A 23,409-nucleotide genomic window follows, 5' to 3' on the forward strand; every position below is an offset into this window, starting at 1 on the left:
TGATTGTTGATCACATTGATAATACAGTCCTATTTATTAAATTACTATTTCTCAGGAAATTTTAAAAATTAATCTGACTTCCATTGCCTAATGTCTACTCCCAGATTCAGTGTCAAGTTCTTGAGCAATCTGTCAAAGTGATACAATGAGATAATCTCTAAAAACTAACCCTTTCAGTAGTTTCTCTAAGGGATTCAGGAATAGGGAATGTTATTCCTGTGAGACATATAAGGTCAGCAAAACAGAATTACAGAGAATCAGAGGAAAAAGATACCAGAAATGACCTGTAGGCAAGTGACTTTATTCCTCAGTCTCAATGCAGCATCATAATATTCTAGGTTAAAAGGGACTTGAGGGATGAATTAAAACATCTTCCCATTTCACGCAGAAATGGTTCTATAACATGACACGTGGTCATTTATTCTTTGCTTAAATAATGCCCACAGAAATTCATTTTTACAAATGTAGTTTATTGGTGAGGTTTTATCCATTATTTGGTAGTTCTGTTGTACAACTTTATTCACAAAATATTGCTGATTGCACCAGAAGCTTGCTTTATATTGCATTAGTTCTTTTTTTCTTTTTTTTTGTTCTGGAGACCTATGCTAAAGAAGTATAATTCCACAATATAGACCTTCAAATACTTGAACTCCACTATCAGGTCCCATGATACATCTTCTCATTTCTATACAAAATATCAGTATTTCCTTCAAACAAAGGAAATTAGAAATTCATATTAAAAACTGCCTAATGTAAAATTTTTAACCTAAAAACATAACAAATTTCTTTTAAAAAATTAAGACAATGGTATTCATTTAATTGAACAAATCAACTCATAATAAGTTAATAAATTGACTCATTCATTGTCTTTCTATGGAATTAAATGTGTGTGTCTGAGCATATGCATGCGTGTGTGGGGGGGGGGGTGTGTGTATTTAGGCAATTTCAAATAATCTTATTTCCAGTTCATACCGTCCAATTTTAATGTTAGGTATTGAATAAATGTATGTTATTTCTTTTATTTCCTAGGGTGGAGGTTAAGTAAGGTTAACAAGGATATTGTACCTGAATAAGTTTTACATTTAGAGCTCTAATTAAGGTCCACCCTGTGAAGTTTTCTCCACACTGATAAAGGTAACTTGCTCTTTCCAAATTCAGTTGTAACATCAAAAGAAGGAAAGAACAAAAAAAGTGAAAAGTGAACAAAAAGTTAAGTAATTTTATCCAAGGTTCACCAAAAGCTCTCGAAATCTTGGACAAGTTATTGTAGGAATAAAATTTTGACAAATTTCAAAGGTACAATTGAAGTAGTTAAAGTTTTAATTTCATAGGAACTAGAATGGATCAATCTGGTAAGTTTGTTTATAATCTACAGCTTATGAATTAATTGTATTCTCAAAGTTTGTCAGTCAATTAATTTGGAACTTGGAACCCATTTACTCATGGAAACTGCTAGGTGGCTCAGTGGATAGAGCACCAGCCCTGAAGTCAGGAGGACTCCAGTTCAAATGTGACTTCAGACACTTAACACTTCCTAACTGTATGACCCTGGGCAAGTCACTCAACCCCAATTGCCTCTAGGGGAAAAAAAGAATGATGGTTAGCTTCCAAAGCTGGCATTCAAATCATATACTACTAAACTATGTATTATTTAAAATTAAATTCTAAACGGAGCATGACAGGGAAAAGGAATTTCCTCCACCATTTTCTAAGGATATCTGGTCATAAGGACAATTTCAACCAAAAAAAAAAAAAAAAAAAAAGGAAATTAGTGAATGAATAAAAAAATGGCTAAATTCATATTAAGTGATAAGAAATGTGTTGAGTAATGAGGATACAAATAGGAAAAAACAATTAGATTGTTCTTGCTTCAGGGAGCTTAAACTCTGTGAAAAAAGTATACAAATAAAAGAATTCCCTGAAGAACATACATAAGGGTCTAAAATGCATCTTCTTCCTCATCCTATGTCCATGGGGTCTAGGCAGTAGTCCAGATTTTAAAGGAAAGGGTTTCTCTCCTGTCAATTCTTCCCACTTGAGCCCAGATAGGTTTATGTAGTCTGTGAGTATGAGGACAGGAACAGAAATGACAAGGAGGAAGGATGCCCTATTAGTATTTTCCCTCCTAGTCAGCCCAATGGAGTCTCCATAGATCTGTTATCCAACCATTCCCAATCCCTTTACCAGAAATCAATAGGAAAGCGAGCAGTAGGCAGAATTGGGATATTGTTCAGCATTATAATATAAAACAATATAATATAGAAACTATATACAAGGTCATATATGACGACATCTCAGGACTACATTAGCAATGCTAGTGTTCAAATCTCCACTCGTTATTACAATATGGATTAAAGGAATACTATAAAGGGTCAATTTTTAAAATAAATTATATTTGTTTTTTTGGTTTTTATTTTTTATAAATTATATCTGTAACTATAATGAAAGGAATATTCACAATATTCATTTTTATGGGTTTCCTCACCCCAAATTTGATGCCTTCCTAGCCATGATTCATTATTTGTTACTTAGATTTCATAAAATTGTGGTTTTCCCTAATGATGAAAATGTGGAATTCTAAGAAATATAGGAAGATATACATGAACTAATGTAGAACAAAGAAAGCAAAGTCAAGGAAACAATATGTGTATGATAATAATACAAATGAAAACTATAAAGAGATCAGAATTCAGATTAAACTCAAAGATCAAAGATATTTGAACACCTTTCTCTCCTCTAAAGAGAAATGAGGTAGAGAGGATTAAAGATGCTAAGTGTCACATATACTGTATGCAGTGGCAAGAACCATTCATTTTTCTTTTTTTGGGGGGGGTTCAATTGTTTTTCTTTATTATAAAAGTTAGGGGAATTGGAAAATTAAAGTTTTTCAAAAAGCATCAATATCCAGTTCTTTGACACCACAAAGAAAGCTGCTACAAATAATTGAAAATATAGAGCTTCTTTTTTCCCTTCTAATAATCTTGGAAAATATGTCTAGTAGTGGTATTACTATATCAAAGAATATAGACAGTTTAATAATTCTTTGGTCATAATTCCAGATTGGTGTCCAAAATGGTTGGATCAGTTCACAATTCCACTAGCAGTGAATTTGCATCCCAATTTTCCATATCCCCTCCAACTATTTTATCCAATTTGATACATGTCAAAGGTAGCTCAAGGATGTTTTAATTTGTATTTCTCTAATTGATAATAATTTAGAGAATTTTTTCATACTTCTATAATTTTTTTTATTTTTCTCATCATAAAACTTCCTGTTAATATTATTTGACCATTTCTTAATTGGGGAATGACATATAGATTTGACAAAATTCTTGTCATATTTGAGATATGAGACCTTTTCTTGAGAATCTGTAAAAATTTCTTTTAATTTTCTGCTTTCCTCCTGAGCTAGGCAATATTTGTTTTATTTGTACAAAACCATTCTTAATTTAATGTAGCTGAAATTGCCCATTTTACATCTATAGCATTCTGTCTTGTTTATTTATAAATTATTCACTTATCCATAAGTCTGATAAATAATAATAGCCCATGTTCTTCAAGTTTTCTTGTAATATTTCTCTGTATAGTTCAGTTATATATCCATTTTGATCTTATCTTGGTAAATGGCATAAGATGTTGGTCTATCTCCAATTTCTTCCAGACTATTTTCCAATACAATTTTTGCCAATTAATGAAATCTTATCCCCCAAATTTGTATTTATATTTCTCAAATATAAGATTACTACATTTATTTGCTTCTATAAATTGTCCATCAATTGGGGAATGGCTAAACAATTTGTGGTATATGAATGGAATGTGATGAAATACTATTCTGTGATAAGAAATAATCAGCTTGATGAACCTAATAAAATATGGGTAGACTTGAAGGAAATGATGAAGAGAGAAATGAGTGGAACAAAGACAACACTGTATACAGTAATGACATTATTTTAAGAGAAACTTTGAAGGCCCTAAGTCATTTTGGCTTAGAATACCCAAATTAACTACAAAAGATATGTAAAGGAAGATGTTATCTGCATGAGGAAGAAGAAATAAATATAAGCATATATAGAATTGTTTATGCATATATTGCTTACCTACTTTTATCAATCTTTCCTTTCTATCCTCTAACAAAATTTGTGTCTGTGTACCCTGTACAGCCCACTTCATGTAATAACTGATAACTACATTAATAATATGTTAATCTCAAAAGGCATCACAGACAGAAAATCCAATATTAGCAATACCCTAAATACTTTTTAATCTAAGTTATTATTTTACTTCAGCATTGGTTTCTCTCATTTTTCTTTGCCTTTAATACATGTTCTTAAAAACGTGGATGTCAAAATGTTCCTCTAGGGTAGAAATGTATCCACATTTTCCAATAAAAAACTTTTTGATAGAATAGTAATATAGTACAGGAAATGAGGCATAGTGAAATAAATCCTTAGTTAAGACAGGAGACTGTGTTGTTGCTTTGATTTTGCATTAATTGGCTCAAAAATAAAACCAACAAATATTTACTGAACTCTGATTTCATGTAAAATATCTTAAAGGAAGAAATGTGGAATAGTGGAAAATGTACAGGTAGACATCAGGAAATCTGAGTTCAAGAACCAAGTCTACTGTTAATTGAATGAACATGAGGAAGTCATTGTATAGTCAGAAAAATGGGGGAAAATAAAAAGGCATAAAAACTAGTTCCATTCTCATTGAAGTAGTGTAGATCTAGTAGGATTTCTGACCTATCAAAGTAGCAATATGAACAGAAAATAAAGAATTTGATAGGAAAAGGTTTTTGTTTTTGTTTTGCAGGATGAACTAGCATAACTTGGTGAGTAACTGGACATGAGAATGAAGAGAAAAAATGATTAAGATTCTGTATGGGATATAAATGGGCCATGATTATAAAAATATAGGATAGTTTGAAAATGAAAATCCCAACAAACTAGAGGAGGATACAATGAATTCAAGTTTAGAAGTATTTCCAAGGAACATGAGCCATCTAATGGAAATGACTATGAAATAGCTGGAGATGCTTAGTTAGAGGTCAAGACAGAACACAGCTCTCTACTTAAGGAGTCACTTAACATTTTTGGGCCTCAGTTTCCTCCCTATGTACATAAGGAGGTTATATTAGATCATCTCTAAAGTCCTCTTCAGCTCTCAGACTGATTCTGTAAACAGCTGTGGAGGCAGCTAACAACATGAAAAAAATGATACAGGCACCAGAGGTGTTTGCAACACAGATTCTTTCCTGATTAATAAAGAAACCCTTAGGGACTACCACATTTATCACTCCTTTAAGTTCTAAATCCTCTGTTCTCACTTTCACTAACACCATCAGCACCATCCTCAACCCCATCCTCCAAGTAAGTTCTTTAAAAATTTAAAAAAAAAAAAAAAACTTTCACCTATTCATTATTAGTTAAGATCTGTAGCTTAAAATAGAAGCTCTAGACTGCTATGGTAGACTTTCTGAAAATGTTTTCTTTTCTTTTTTTTTTCAAGTATGGAACTTTAAAATTTTTTCCTCTGCTTTTAGCACCTGACAATATAACTTTTTTTTTTCCTTCCAAAGAATTCAGAAAACATTTAAATATAAGCTTAATAAAAAGTCATGCTCCATCAAAACCAGGTACTGCCTATTCAACTCAAAACTTGGGCGGTGGAGGGCAGAGAGAATGGAATCTAACAAATCAGGGTGTTTTATTAACCCAAAGTGCTCATTTCAAAAACTTCACAAAAGATTTATGAGTGTGGACAAACACTGACTTTGCCTGAATGACCTTCTAGACAGGACAACCATTGATCAAAATTTAAATTCCTTATTTTATTGCCTGATTCTTAGAATCTGAGTCTTATTTTTAAAAGATAGTAAAAGCCTCTATTTTAAAATGACAGCTAACAGAAATTCATAGTTTAGTAACTATTTTGTAGGGTGTGTGTGTGTGTGTGTGTGTGTGTGTGTGTGTGTGTGTGTGTCTGTGTGTGTCTGTGTGTCTGTGTGTGTGTGTGTGTGTGTGTTAACTATTTGTTGGTTCCACTAGAGGGCAATATAAGGTGCTTAGCTACCAGCTGCTGTTCAAGAACAAGGTATATTCTTTTCACTACTAATACATTCAAGCTAGAAACTAGTGTCCATTTTTAAATTCATTATATCACAAAATGCTTACCTTTATATTCAACCTGATTTTTAAATGCAAAATATTCCTACTTTTAAGTGACAAAGCATTACCATGTTCATGGTGGCATTTCTTTAAAAAAAAAAAAACAACATATATCTAAATGCCAACTTGTAATAGTAATCTACAGTGATTAGGACTGAACTTAAGGGAAATGTGGTTTAGTTTTAAAGAAAAATTCTCTCATAAATTTTATTACCTCCTCTTCCTCAAATCTGCTATAAATAAATAGCAGAAATTATAAAATGTGTTTCTAATGTATAATTTTCAGCCCTCAATAAAATAAATTTTTAAAAATATCTGCTTCCAAGAAATTAACAACAATGATCAAAAGTCAACTTATAAAGCCAAAAATATAAAGGCACAAAACAATACAGTAAACACTGTAACTGGACAAAACACTGAACTATTATACAGTCATCAAACATTTCTTAAATGTCTTATTTCTATCGCTTCATTTGCCTGACTTCCTTCATATTCCTACTAAAATCTACTTATTTCTAATGGAAGCTTTTCCCAATCTCTCTTAATTCTAGTACTTTACTTATGTTAGTTATTTCTTACTTATACTACATACAGGTACTATGCACATATTTGTTACCTTTATGATCTTCCTTGTTAGAATGTAAGCTCACTAAGGCAGGAGCTGTCTTTTGCCTTTCTTTGTATTCTCAGTGCTTGCACTTAATAAATACTTACTTACTGATTGACTAAAATGAATATTAAATATTTTGCCAATCATAAACAATGTACAAAAGCTGGCTACTATTACTAATAACAGTTTCATTGTGTTTATTTAATAACTCTTGGCACAGTTCTTTCTATAAAACAAGCCCAAATCACTGTTCAAAAAACTTTTCCAAATAGCAGGAAAAACAAAATTCAAAACAATTTCAGTTAGCATCTGCTTTCACAATATTACTCAACAAGGACTGTGATGTAAGCTTTCATACTTTAACTTATCCATGCTTGCTCATCCTATAAGTATTATTTATATTCTTCCATAATTGGGAGGGGGGAAAGAAGGTGGTGAAAAGTAATTTATCCAACATTCCATAAATCTTTCTCTCTTTCTTCATAATAATGGAACATATTGTCACCCACAACAATTGCCCTCTTGACACAAGACCAACCAAAATTTATTTGCAGGCAGGTCATTAATATTTAGATACCACTATCATATAGCAGAATTGACATGAATCAGTGTTTTAAAAAGTTCTTTTTAACTACCTTTAAGATAAACTTCACATGATTCTTTTAGCTAATAAAAGGGAATTCTGTTAAACTCTGCTGCACACACAAAAATGCATACCAAATCTTATCGAATATGGTTCCCCAGGAAATGGGAATCAAAAAGGTGGCACATTTTAAGATCAATCAATCAAGAAGTATATATTATATACCTACCATACTTGTCACATTCTGAAAAAAAAGCCTAAGAATAATGGAGGCCTGAAGAGAAGGATACTAGCCTTTTACTGCAGCATCTTCCTTCTCTTCTCAGTCTCTTTTGCTAAGTGATCATCCATATCACACTACCACCTACGGGTGATGATGATGATGATGATGTGGATGATTACAATAATAACAGTAAATATTTAGATAATGTTTTAAGGTTTCCAAAGCACTTAAAAACAACTCGTTTTATCCTCAAAAACCCTGAGAAGTGGTGCTATAATTATCCCCATTGTACAGATGAGGAAAGTAAAATAGGCAGAAATTAAGTGTCTTGTCCATGGTCACATAAGGCCAGATCTGAGATTGAATCTTCTTAAGACCTATTATATGACCTAGGTCACCTCTGTCCAAAGCCTCTGTCCAAAAACACTTTTCTTCTCTCTCTAATGTTTCTCTTGGGGATTTTATCAACTTCCATGGGTTTAATTATTATTTCTCTGCAGATGGTTCTTAGAGCTATCTAAACAACCCCACTTTCTCCCCTGAGCTTTAATCCCATATTATCAACTTCCTATTAGACATTTCAAGCTGAAAGTACCAGAAAAATCACAGATTCAACACGTCCAAAATGGAACTAATTATATTTTCCTGAAACCAATACCTCTTGCAATATTCTCTGTTTCTACCAAAAACAAAATCATTCTTCCAATCTCTCAAATACATAACCCTTATGAGTACAATCAGATACATGTATATTTGTGTGTTTGCATATACTTATATATGTGTGTATACTAACTATATATATATACATATATACATATATATATATACATTCATACACACATCATATAGATACATAGTATATTTCATATATATTCAGATGCTAAATCTTGCTATTTTACCTCTACAGTATCACTCACATTTGATTTCTTATCTGTTAGATACTTTATTTAAGGATCTCATCACCTTTTGCCTAAATTATTTCAAGAAACTCATATTCAGTCTTTCTGCCTCAAGTTCTTCTCTCTTCTGGTATATATGTAGATAGATAGATAGATAGATAGATAGATAGATAGATAGATAGATAGATAGATAGATAGATATCTGCCAAAGGTATTTTTCTTAATCGCAGACCTAACCATGTTACTTCCCTACTCAAATGTCAGTGGCAATAAATAAAAAATAAATTTGTCTGTCTAGCAATTAAAACACACAACAACCTGGCCACAATGCATCTGTATAGACTCCGTGAGCTTTATTCCTTCTCCAATCCAGGATCCAGAAAAACTGGCTCTCTTTCTCTACTTCACACACAATACTTCATGTCCCTATTGCATCTTTTGCATTGATTCTTCCCTCATATATACTTATGACACACTCCCTTTTCACCTGTGCCTCACAAAATTGCTCTATTTCTTTTAAAGCAGTTTAAGTTATCACATTAACTTCCTCATAAAGTTCTTCCAAAAGCCCCAAAGTACTAGTAATCTCCTTCCAAACTATCCAGTATTTCACTTTGTATTTATTGACATTAATTCATTTTACATTTAATTATATATCTTTGTTCTTTTCTTCATTAGAACACTAGAATAATGTCTTGAGCAGGGGTTCTCAAACTACAGGCCATGGGCCAGATGTGGCCCACTGAGGACGTTTATGTGGCCCGCTGGGTTATGGCAAATGGGCTGAGGGGCGGAGACAAAGTATGAGGTTTTGTTTTTACTATAGTCCGGCCCTCTAACAGTCTAAGGGACAGTAAACTGGCCCCCTATTTTAAAAAGTTTGAGGACCACTGGGAGAGAAAGTATTATTTCATTCTTTGTATGTGTGTTACACATACACAATGTTAGGAATATAGTAAGCACTTAATAAATGTCTCATTGGTTGACCGATACTTATCAGGACAGACTTAGCTTCAGCTCAAACTTTTCCAAAATGATGTAGCTTTCCAATCAATAATTTCCCCCCCCTCAATAGTAAAAATAGTCTAGCTAGACGTTAGGATTAAAGCAATCTTATTAAACTAATTTATATTATTTGTGTGAATTACTGATAACCCTTTAATGGTACTGTGACTTTTCTGAAAGGTTTCTTTTTGCTTTCAAACCTAATGGGTATAGCTACAAAGGAATATTAAAAAAGAAAAAGTGAAATGGAAATGTTTAAGCAAAGTCAGGGATGCTAGGAAAAAGGAGAAAGGCATATAGCAGGAAGCACAGGCACGCCCAGGAATCTGACCCAGGGTCACTTCCACAAGTTGTTTCATTGCTTTTCACATTTTCTTTTCCTTCCTTCAATTCATGATCCTAAGGTTTTCTAAAATCCTTGCCAGACTCTGGAAGGTTGTGGATGTGCAAAACTTGAACACAAAGAAACAAAGACAGAGAAAGGAAAAAATGTAACTCAAATTTGAAGATGATACAAGTCACATCTTATCTTTTCCACTTTCATCTCTAATCACTGATCAGAATTTAAACCCCCATCTACTTGCTTCTTCACTATATCACATCTTTGGAAAGAAATACAACCAAGAAGTTTGAATGAAAAGATTTTTTTTTTAACTTTCACCCCCCCCCCCACAAATATCCATGTTTAGAGATATATCCCACACAATGCCATCCTAATCAAGCTTATGTCTACATTAATCTTAGAAGGATCCATACTTTATCAATTCTAAATGCATTTATTAAAACAGAATATAGGCAAAACACATCATACTGGATTTGTATTCAGGAAGACCTGAGTTTGAATACCACCTAAATTTCTTTTCTTCATTCATAAAATGGAGATTCAAATTCAAGTACTCCTAAATCCAAATCCAATATTCTATCTACTATATACCATGTTGCGTTTTGTTGAATATATAATGATTTGAACTATAGTCTGTCTTAATAAATCTTTGTAATGAAGAAAAATGAGATGTGTGTAAAATGGCCTCATAAACATAAGCATATTTTATAAATGTCACTTTTATTGTTATTACTGAAGCAAATTATCTGACAGAAACCCTTTCTTAAAATGAAAAGGTAATGTGAAAAATGTTGAAGATTGGATGAAATGTGTAAAAAATCCAGATCTTTTTTACTAATATGAAAGCACCAAAATATACTTATCCATTTTAGAAATGCAAAAAGCAAGCAGACACAGGCTTGGTATCATCAAGTCTAACTTCTTCTGAAAACAATCCTAGGTAAAACTCACATTTTGCTACTGAAAAGTAAACTTAAAGAGAAGGGTCAAGTTGAAAAAAAATGGCAGAATTTCTATGTGACTATTTCAACTTCTGAATCTCAGTTGGTAAAGTAGGTGAGATCTTATTAAAACAATGGCTCCCTAAACTAATTTCTTTGCTATAATAGATAACCTATAATTAAAAGTTCTGCTGGGCAAGTTTAAAAAAAACATTCTACAAGAAAATATACTGTTCTGATAAATGATTTCTCTAGCTTTGCCCTTATAACCATTTTATTCTATGAAGGAAAATTATGAGTAAAGATGGTGAACTTAAATATACTTATTTCCTTTATCTTTTTAAATTAATTATTTCCTAATACTGGTCAAGAGCGAATTTTCTAGAAAGGGAAACAACATATGCATGATAACTATGAAATAACGAGCACAGGAAATCCTATTAAAGAGATGATAAATTAAATTAAGGCAAAAGAAAAAATCTTTCTAGAGAAAATAGCAAAGAAGCCATAGGATCAATTGAATGGCAAAGAAGAACATCCAAAATCCATGGACAAGTTTAAAAAGATGAGAGTATGAATGAATAATAAAGATGATCAAAATCATCCATTCACTCATGTATTTACTAAGCACTTGCTATATATAAAATACAATCTAGATACATAGAGTAACACAAAATGCATCAAACATAAAGGCCTTATCTTCCAGGAACATCCAATTTAGAGAGACACGACAAACACTTGTTAAACAATTTATCAAAAATGCACAGTAGTAGACTGTGATTACATGACAAAATAAAGAATATTAATAATCAATAATACAGAAATTCAGAATGGGTAAAAGACTCATAAGAAAAATAGAGTCAACAAAACAGGGGAGTTAGAGTCACTTATTAGTCAGCCTCTTTTGAATCTATGTGTACCAGGGACTTAAAATCAAGTAAAAGGGAAAATTAAAAATATGGAATGGTAGGATTTAAAAAAAGAGATCTTATAAAGCAGCAAAATGGGAAAACTGAAGTCAAGAAAGATAAAATAACTTGCCACAGGTCACAAAGCAATAAAGCAAAGATAGATTGTCTGACCAGATCCATCGATACTTCCAATAATCCATGAGACCATGTAAAATTACTTAACCAAAAACAAAATACTGGTACTTTCAAATGTTTTCAAAGTACATTAAAAGATATAGCACACAAAAAGCATCAGAAGCAGAGTCATAGGAAATTCCTACACTAAGAAGATGACAGATCCATTTCCTGCATCTATCTTTGACTTTGAAGATAGTGATGAACAATGATTAGCAGGACTTATCCTTCAGATATGTCTAGACAGGGACACAAAGAAAGTACTTGATAATTCTAGCTCAGCTTCATTACTAACTCTCTTTTCTCATCCTTTTCTTCTTTCTCTATTTGTCATTATCCCTTATTTTGTCATAGCGTCACAATCTACTTTACATTTTTGTTTCTAAAACATAAAAGATGAGTTACACAATTTGGAGATTACTGAATTATTTCAGATCATCAAGAAAAATAACATGTTAAACAGAATTATGCCTTTGGTCAAGAACTATTTGAACTACCAACCTTAAAAACAAATATTAGAAGATGCCTTCCTTAGACCCTGCCCTTTTAAGCTTGATATTACAGCATGTTCTCAAACTACAAATTCTCTAGTTTGACTAGATATTTAGTGGGATGGCCATCTGATAGGGACAACAATGACTATAACAACCATACTACTCACAGATATTTGGTACAACTATTGCTGTTTCTGAAACTGTATTAACAAAGCACAAAGGAACATTTCAAAATGGATCTAATAATCAAAACATTATTATTAAATTCCAAACTTTGCCACTATTTCTCCAAACATTTGAAGGAAACTTTTGATTTATGACCTGTCCAGGTGATCATGAGCAGATAAAAATAATAACTGACACAAAATTTGTCAAATTTTCAATTTCTTGAAAAAATGTAGGTTTTAAGAAGAATAATTTTAATAGAGCCATTTACCTTATCTTTGTCTTCAACAACATCTGCCAATATATCATCTGGGTCCAGTATTCCTCCATCCATGTACTCCAAGTGGTGAATTTTCACCCAGTCACCAGGATCCTACAAGAAAATGTCAAGCTTTAAAAAATAATTAAAATACAACATTTTAAATTTATTTTGATGTCTAAAATAATTTTAGTGTTTATCTTAAGATGGCATATGCAGTTATCTAAATTGGAAAAACATTTGGTCTTTCCCACCTTAACTTTTCATTTAAGTAATGATGATCAACAAAAGTTATATAAAAGTAATGAGCTATTAACTATGAGCTATCATAACCAATTTCTCCAATTCCTAGAATTGTTATATCACCTCTTACAATTTAATCAAGTATACTTTCCAAGAAAGAATATTTTGGGGAAATATTCCTAAACTTGGAATTTAGCTATTAGCATCTCCAGCAAGATGATAATGATGTCCTGAAAGGGGTTCTAGAGCACAGAGCTCCATAGTCCTACAGAGTTACACTGTTTGGTGGCTGTAAGTCATAAAATGAATATAAATGGAGTGACTTCAAGCTTCATAAATTCTTGGCACCAACTCCTACATTTCCTCCTCTAATTTAAAGATTCATCATAACATTATAAAAATAGGCCTAAGAGTTAGTCAGGAGTGACACTTAACTGAAAGAAAGAGGGTCTGAATTTTCCAAAGTGGGGAAAAAAACCAAAGAATATAAAAATGTCTCCAAAGACCTCCTGAAATAGTGGAGGAAAATTGTTTTCAGAATAATTAACTAGACATCCTCTCCTGACAAAGAACAGCATCTGACTGATCCTTACCTAGAATAATCTAGAGAATATAAGACAACTTGAAAAACTCAATTAGTTTACCTATAATTTAACTTTAGATAGAGAGTTTTTCAAAAATGTTAAAACTTAGTTAAGGAGTAATTTGTTACAAGGAAGTATTAGGTTTTCACAAACTTTTTAAAAACAAAATAATTCAAAGTACAAGTTAGAATAGTCAAAGTAGATAAAGTTGTTTGTCATTTGTAACTATCTCCATTCTGTTTAGACATTGACATTCTATACATTTTCTCATAAGCAAGAATGAATAAACTGCTGATAAAGAGATATTTAATCCTGAATGGCAACCCAAAAATGTATATGTATATATATATATATATATATATATATATATATATATATATATATATATATATATATACACATATATAAACATATGCATACACATATATACATATATATACATATATAAGCATATGCATACACATATATACATATATATACATATATAAGCATATGCATACACATATATGTATATGCACATTTTCTATTAATATTTTACACACCGAAAAAGAAAATTAAAAAGCATTTCATATGTAGCAAATACGACTTTCATTTATATATGTTACACATAAATATAATAAATCCTTAATATTCACAAATTTAACTTTCAAGATTCTAAGACTTTATTAAAGTAAACTTTATTTTTAAATTCTCATTAGCAACTATGTACACTATGCCCAGTTGAGAAAAAAATAAAAGGCATGATGCAGGCAAATTTGTGAAGCAGTTAGAATTATTCTAGGCACATTACTGATCTTGTTCACCTTATCATTTTAAATTCATTTCATATTTTCATTGCCTACCTGTTAAACTTGTGTTTTGTCCTCAAAACTTCATGAAGGTTCTTTGGGTTCTAAGCCCAAGTATGCAAAGTCAATGATATGGCTTATAGGAAAACAAAGGTGCTAGAGCAATTCTGTGCCAAAATGTCTGCATTCACTGTTGGCCTAATCAACCAGCAGGCTAGAGACATCAGGGTCTCCATCCCATGAGCAAAAGTCACTGAAAAATTATTTCAAGCTGGTATATCCTTCATGATCTCTGATACCATCTGCCAGGTATGAAGGACAGAGTATCAGAAAGGTTCTCAAGACCTGACCAGGTTCAGTCTCTTCCAACAGCTACTTCTGCCTTGTTTTTCAGAAGGCTCCCAAGGTCAAGAGTTTTATAGCAATAGAGTATACAGAAAAATGCCCTTACAGAACCATCTGATATGTTTACAATTCAAGTCAAAAATGTTTTTAATTTAAAAAATTTTATTTGTCTTACAGTATTGTATATAGTATAAAGTACAGTAGGTGGATGTTGTATAAAAATCAAATTTTATTGCAAGGTTAACATAATTACTAGCAAGAAAAATGTTTTGCATGTAACCAGTTTTATTTTGTGGACTGCATTTTGTGGATTAATTCATACTTACTATGCTAGAAAAATAATATTATTAGAATTAGTGTTTTGTTGTAAAGAATTATATCCAGAAAAGTGTATTTTTGGCAGTCTCTTCAGAAAGATTACAGTTTGGGGTGTCTGCGGGAACCTAATCCCCTCTTTCACAAGTTCAATCTATAAAAATTTACTTTTTAAAAAAAATTACAGTTTTCTAGAATATTACATCTGCAAACATTTAGGATTGACTGTAACTATGTTAATAAATGAATGAAATTAAAGTAAGAAATACAAATTCTACCCTGACTTTTGTGCTTGTAGAATTATCAGCCATTCAATATTTTGCATTTACACTTTCTTTGTTTTAATATTTTGAAAGATAAAGATTGATCAAACATAACACACTGTTTAAAGTGTCTTGTTTCATATATTTAATCCTCGGAATAAAATCTACAATATTGGTTTTACAAGACACTTGGAATACTTTAGATACATCTCATATATATTGCCAAAATACTTATATAATTTATATTATTATTTTTGGCAGTATTTTTTCTGGTACAGTTACTTTCCAATATGGTAAATCTTGATAGTAATACTCAAAGTATCTTTTAAGCATAAAGGAATAAATTCTGATGCATTCTGTTCTCTTTCCTTCCAAGTATATTCTTTCCCAATATTTTGAGCAATCTAATTTATACACAGTTGCCATTAAGAAATAATTAATTCATACCCAGATGGAAATTTTAAAATTAAACTTATATCAAACTATGTTAATAAACCAGGGGAGAGAGCTAAATACAGAAATATACATCACGGAGCAAGGAGGAGAGTTCCAATATGGTTTTAAATAATATTCAAGTCATTCTAAATAGACTCTAGTGAATATAACTACTGATAGTTCTAATTATAGGTAAATGGCATGTTAAATTTAGGGAATTAGAAATTTACATTGATACAAGCTTTACAATTTGGTGTAATTTTCCAGAATCAACATTTGATTGAGGTTCTGGAACATTAGCAACTAGCCAAAGGGAGTAAAAAAGGAATTCCTACAGTTACATTCCTGTGATGCAGAGAATCATAAGAATGACTGCCACTGGATGGAACGGAATCAGAGGAATTTCAAAAGCACCACAAAGAAAATGTGAACTTCTTGGTGAAGGTTCCAGTTTTTTACTAGCATTCAGTTACTGCTGATATACTATAATATTCTTTATGTTCCATGCTTGGACTTCCATTCTTTCATTATTCAAAAAACTTATTATTACATCATGATAATCAATATAAAAATATTCAATTTTGAAACTTCATTTTCCATGTGTTTTTAAGAACATAACAATTTCAAAAAAAAATCTGCCACAAACTGATATTTGTAATATAGACAATAATTTGAATAAAATTTACTAAAGTATTATTTAAATGTAAATTCACAAAATGTTATTCTTATTCCATATCATCACAATATGGAAGAAATTCTGATTTCTCAAAAGTTATGTCAGTGAGCCAAACTGCTTTGAGTATAGTCATAATAAATTTGATTGTTTTGTCATAACCAGACTAGCTAAACACGGAAAGATTACTAACCAATAAGCCTTATTAATTAATTCTTTGGCTATGAAAATCTATTTTAAAAAAAAGATAAATATAAAATGGACATGCAACGCATCTGCACATTTGCCCTAACCCAATTGTTCTTTCCATCTTTGTTCTCTTTAAAACCATTTCTACCATTTCTATATTTCTTCCTCTGAACATTCATGTTTGGGAAGTTCAATATTCTTTTCAACTACTCTGTCAGTGCCATTATAGAATACCATACAATATAACCCAGATACTAAACTATTAGACATATACTCCAAGAAGGCAAGTGATTGAAGAGGAAAAGAGACTACCCATATAAAGTAAAATAATTGTAGTAGCAATTTTTGTGGTAACAAAGAATGAAAAACAAGGTAATACTCATTGACAAATTGCTTATCAATTTGTGATATGTGAATGTAACAGAAGATTACAGTGCTATAAGAAATAACACATGTAATGAATTCTTCTGTGGTATTGTTTGTGCTTTGTTGTTAAAGATCAGGAAAGTGTCACTGCTTGCAAGGGAATTGGATTTAAGTGAGGCAGAACTGTGCAAAATCATCAGAAAAGCACAAAAAGCTTATCTGAACTAATACAAAATGAAATAAGTAGAACCAAGACAATATATGTATATAACAATGCAAATTGCAAGAACTAGCCACCAAAAAAACCTGAAAATAAATGCTATAAATTTACAAAGAACACACATGGCTTCAAAGAAGAGGGTAAAAAAAACATTTTCCTCCTATTTTTTTTTTATTCTTTTAGTGGGAGGAACATGTTGGTAGAACATTTTTATATACGGAAATGTTTTTTAATGTATTGATAAATTCTGCTGATTTTTTTCCTCTTTTTCCTCTTTTTTTTTAAAAAAATTAATTCTTTATTATATGAGAGATATCTTTGGAAGGGAGTAATGGAAGGGATACAGGCAGAAATTTAGGTGACATAAAAACAAAAGATATTAATAAACTGCACTTTTTTTAATCTACTTTCTCTTTTATAGAAAAATTTCATTAGAATCACCACAATACACATTGAAAGAAAACACATTAAGAGTATCTATAGAATAAAGAAAATTTTGAACACAATATTATACAATAGATCACATACTTAGTATCATATAAATGAATGAAAATATAGAAATGCCCGTTATGCTATATAAACTGCAAACTTCACAAACATGCATGGACAACTCATCTAGTTGCAAATCTAGACAACTAACATTAGCCACTGTTTTTTTTTCTCCTAGCACAGATGATTTGGCATACTGGTGAGTGGTCATAGCCTTTTTCTGAGATATGTATACACATACACATAATACATACATACCCACATATCTTGAATAGAAAGGAAACATGGACCACAAATAAGAAGCACAATTAAACAGGAAGAGCAGAGCTTGCTACTTATAGGAAATTTCAAAGCTCTTTAAATAAACTTCCCTAAAGTTTTCTAGAAAAAAGACCCATTTTAACATCAATTTCCTAAGATATAAGATGACTTTGAATCATGGAAAACTACTGTCCCTAAAAAATTAAAAATGAATATCATATAAAGAGAAATAGAAAGGCACTTGGTAAGTATGGACCAGTGTGTTATACCAACACAATGAAGAAGGAACTTCTAAGAATTGGAATATAGGCTCTCAAAGAAATGAATGGCTTTATATATTTATACACACATTACATATGTATATATGCATATTTATATAAGTATACACATATACTATGCATACATATATAGAACAAGTAAAATATAGATGGTTTCCTTTTCAAATTTACAGAAAACACAAAACGGGAAAGAGGGATAAATAACACACTAGGTAAAGTCCAAAAAAGAGCTTGACATTGAACAAAATATAATAATAACAAGTTTAACAGGAACAAATGTAAAGCCATATACTTGAGCCCATATAATAAACTTAACACATATAGATGAGGGAAGAGTAGTTTACTTAAGATCCAATGGTTTTATTATGATATATGCTTCAATCTCATGATGAGTGAATAGAGTGATATGTAACAGCTTTAAAAAAAACTAACAGAATCTAATTGCAGATGAATGGCCATCCTGGAATAAGAGTCACTATATGATTTAGATTACATCTCAGGAATTCTGACAAACTTTGGCTACCATATTTTATGAAGAACATTGATAACTTGGAAAGAGTCATGTGAAAACTAAACAAGATAGCAGTGAAGGGCTTTAAATTTGTGCTATATGAGGCTTGGGTGAAGAATTTAAAAGGTGTTTAACCTGGAAAAAAATATAACAGGGATATGAAATTTAAGGATTGAAAGGAAATTTATAGACAAAACTGCTGGGAAAACTGGAAATTAGTATGGCAGAAACTAGGCATGGACCCACATTTAACACCACATACTAAGATAAGATCAAAATGGGTCCAAGATTTAGGCATAAAGAACGAGATCATAAATAAATTAGAGGAACAGAGAATAGTTTTCCTCTCAGACTTGTGGAGGAGGAAGGAATTTGTGTCCAAAGGAGAACTAGAGATCATTATTGATCACAAAATAGAAAATTTTGATTACATCAAATTAAAAAAGTTTTTCCACAAACAAAACTAATGCAAACAAGATTGGAAGGGAAGTAACAAATTGGGAAAACATTTTTACAGTTAAAGGTTCTGATAAAGGCCTCATCTCCAAAATATACAGAGAATTGATTTTAATTTATAAGAAATCAAGCCATTCTCCAATTGAAAAATGGTCAAAGGATATGAACAGACAATTTTCAGATGATGAAATTAAAACTATTTCCACTCATATGAAAGAGTGTTCTAAATCACTATTGATCAGAGAAATGCAAATTAAGACAACTCTGAGGTATCATTACACACCTGTCAGATTGGCTAAGATGACAGGAACAAATAACGATGAATGTTGGAGGGGCTGTGGGAAAACTGGGACACTGATGCATTGTTGGTGGAGTTGTGAAAGAATCCAACCATTCTGGAGAGCAATCTGGAACTATACCCAAAAAGTTATCAAAATGTGCATACCCTTTGACCCAGCAGTGCTACTACTGGGCTTATATCCCAAGGAAATACTAAAGAAGGGAAAGGGACCTGTATGTGCCAAAATGTTTGTGGCAGCCCTTTTCATAGTGGCTAGAAACTGGAAAATGAATGGATGTCCATCAATTGGAGAATGGTTGGGTAAATTATGGTATATGAATGTTATGGAATATTATTGTTCTGTAAGAAATGACCAACAGGAGGAAGACAGAGAGGCTTGGAGAGACTTACATCAACTGAGGCTGAGTGAAATGAGCAGAACTAGGAGATCATTATACACTTCAACAATGATACTGTATGAGGATGTATTCTGATGGAATGGATAACTTCAACATAGAGAAGAGCTAATCCAATTCCAATTGATCAATGATGGACAGAATCAGCTACACCCAGAAAAGGAACACTGGGAAATGAGTGTAAACTGTTAGCATTTGTTTTTTGTTTTTCTCTCCCAGATTATTTTTACCTTCTGAATACAATTCTTCCTTTGCAACAACAACAACAAAATTTGGTTCTACACATATATATTGTACCAAGCATATACTATAAGATATTTAATATGTATGGGAATGCCTGCCATCTAAGGGAGGGGGTGGAAGGAAGGAGGGGAAAAATTCAGAACAGAAAGGAGTACAAGGGATAATGTTGTAAACAAAAAAAAAATTACCTATGCATATGTACTGTCAAAAAAATGTTATATATAACATTTTTATATATATATATAATATATATAATATATATATATAATTATGTTATATATATATATAACATAATTATAAAATTAATTAAAAAAGAAAGGATATTTATATAGAATACTGATTTTCTCTGGTCACAGAGTAGAGGACTTGTAGCAATGAAATAATTTATAAATAGGCAAATTTAATCGGAGAGAAAAATATCTACAATTATAGTTTTCTAAAAGTGAACAGAACTGCCATTAGAGACTGAGTTGTTGATAGAAACTGGATAGAACATAAGCTCTTCACAACAGGAGACTGTTTTTGTCTTTGAATGCATAGAGCATTTTTAATAAATGCTTGTTAAATTAATGGATAACCACTTGTCAGACGTATTACTGCTCAGGAATAGGAAGAACTAATGAACCTCCTGAAGTCCTACTAACTCAGATTCTGTGATTTTGTAAGTAAGAAAAATTAAAATAGGAATAAAATTATCTAACATTCACTTATTAAAGTTTGGATATAATCTGAAAAACATTTTTAAAAAACTTTCTGCACAATTTACTGGGTCAGTTTTCCAGCTAAAATTCAAGGAGAAAATTGCTTTGGGATCTTAAACCTAGACCAATCCCAGAATTTTGGAGCTTCAAAGGGACCTCTGAAAGAACATAGTCCAAGCCATTCCACTTTATAGTTATGAAACAAAAAAGTTCTATAAAACATGAAGAGCTGCATGCATATGAACTGTTGATTTCCTGCTAATGATATTGAGGCCAAAATAGTGCAAATTGTTTTGTTTTGCGTATAAGAAGCCATCTTTAGAGAGGACCATTCTTCAGGACAAATAAATATAAACTGACAAGAGCATATATTTTCATCATAAAACTTTATAATGTTTAATTATTTTTCTTGTTTTTTAAAATAAAGCAATGCCACTAATGATGACATTTTAAAAATAAAGAATAAAGAAAAGGTTAAAGCAGCAAGGCAAATAATTGTCCAAAGTAAAAATTAGTATACAAATATTTATTAAAATACAACAGATGATAAGAATGCTGGACCAACAATCAGAAAGAATTGGAAGTTAGGGGATACGTGAGCAGAGCACAGAAACCTTGCAATTAAAAAAAAAAAAAAAAAGAGTTCAAATCTGCCCTAAGATACTTACTGTGTGATACTGGGCATGCTATTTTACCTCCACTTGCCTCAGTTTCTTTAATTACAAAATAAGGATAATAGCACCTATTTCTCAGACCTGTTTTGAGTTTAAATCTGGCTTTAGGTACTTACTACCTGGGAAAGTCAATTAGCTCCACTTTGGTTCAGTTTTCTCATCTGAAAAATTAGGATAACACTAGCATCCATCTCCCTGGATTATTATCAAATGGGATTAAAAAATTGTAAAGTGTTCATTAAAAGTGCCTGGCACTTAGTAAATGCTATATAAATGTTTACATCATCATCATCATTATCATTGTTATTATAATTATCATTATAGTTCTGTATGCCTCAATTTCCTCATATCTAAAATGACATGATGCATCTGCTTCCCAGAGTTGTTATAAAAATCAAATGACATAATACTTGTTTTTTTATTGAAGTTTTTTTTAATTTTCAAAATATTTGCAAGGATAATTTTTCAACATTGAACCTTGAAAAACCTTGTATTCAATGGCCCTCCTTCATCCCATCCTCTCCTCTAGATGACATGCAATACAATATTTGTTAAACATGATAAAATATGTTAAATCCAATATAGGTATACATATTTATACATATTTATCTTGCTGCACAAGAAAAATCTGATCAAAAAGTAAAAAAAAATAGAAAGAAAATAAAATGCAAGCAAAATACAACAAAAAAGAGTGAAAATGCTATGTTGTGAACCACACTCAATTTCTACAGTCCTTTCTCTGGGTGCAAAGGGCTCTCTCCATCACAAGTCCATTGAAACTGCCCTGAATCATCTTATTGTTGAAATGAGGCACATTGTAAAATGCTTTGCAAACATTCAAGCATTATGCCAATACAAGTTCTTGCTGCTATTGTATTTTCTTTGCCACATTCCCTAAACTCATTATCTTTTATATAAAAGACTATGGCTGGTTTCCAGCTATAGACTTGGTAGAGTCAATCAACAAACTTTTTATTAGAAATTTTGTGAAATATATGTGAAAGATATAAGTTATCAGTTCTATCTGCAGGACTTTAAGCAAAAGACTTCATTCACCTCTCCAGTTCTCCTTTTCATTATGTGTAAAACTGAGGTTAGATTAAAAGATGTCTAAGAACTTTTCTAGCTCTAAATCTTATGATTCTAGAAGCAAACATTTAATATGCATCTATTCTGCCCAAGATTCAGTGTTAATAATGCAGAGGTTAATAATGATACAGCAAGCACACAGAAACAAGAAATGATGAAATAAACGCAAAGCAAATGTCCACACAAACTTCTGTGAAAATTTTCAGAAAGTGATCACTTTTGCCTGAGGCAAGAGATAAGGCAGAAAAGAGAAAGGAATTAGGAAGTTTAGGGAAAGCTTCATGGAATCTTCCAATTTGGGTCTTGAGAGGAGGAGACGAATCTTCCTTAAGGGAACATTTTGGCTCATTACCCTCCTGGCATTGCTCTTGACTCTCCATAATTTTCCACCTCTGGTCCGGGAGCATTTTCATCTTAGAAATGCCTTCACATCTGTAGCCTCTTCCTCCATTTGCAAAGTTCCCAGAAGTACCCAGGCTGGTCATGATCATTCCTTTCCTAAATCTCCTGACGATTAAGATTTTTCCACCTTGCCTCCATGTAAATGCCTTCCCTTCCCTAATTTCCAGCTCCTTATGATGTATTATCTTTTCTTAATAGAATATAAGTTCCTTAAGGGTAGAGAACGGCTTTCATTTAATTGTATTTGTACTTCCAAGGCCCTATTTATCCATCCATCTCTTTATTCCAAGTATAAAGTATAATTTAAGCAAAGTTAGAGAAGAAAAAGGGCCAAAAAAGCATAGGGGAAGAAAAGAAGAGTGCTTTCAATAAAATACAGAAGACATAAAAGGGAGAGCTAAAAGATAAAGT

The 23,409-nt window shown here is 31.6% G+C and overlaps 1 protein-coding gene across 5 annotated transcripts in view; it reads right to left on the reverse strand.

Annotated features, from left to right (window-relative positions):
* The window catches only part of PARD3B (par-3 family cell polarity regulator beta), a 1,277,739-nt gene that overhangs the window by 1,091,605 nt on the left and 162,725 nt on the right, over positions 1-23,409 (reverse strand). For all 5 annotated transcript variants that reach the window (XM_074298957.1, XM_074298956.1, XM_074298955.1 and 2 more), the window contains exon 2: positions 12,790-12,891. In XM_074298957.1, coding sequence (XP_074155058.1) covers positions 12,790-12,848 — 59 coding nt within the window. In that variant the 5' untranslated portion in view covers positions 12,849-12,891. The remainder of the gene's footprint in view (positions 1-12,789; positions 12,892-23,409) is intronic.

This window comes from Sminthopsis crassicaudata, chromosome 3 (genome assembly GCF_048593235.1).
Source record: "Sminthopsis crassicaudata isolate SCR6 chromosome 3, ASM4859323v1, whole genome shotgun sequence".
NCBI lineage: Eukaryota > Metazoa > Chordata > Mammalia > Dasyuromorphia > Dasyuridae > Sminthopsis > Sminthopsis crassicaudata.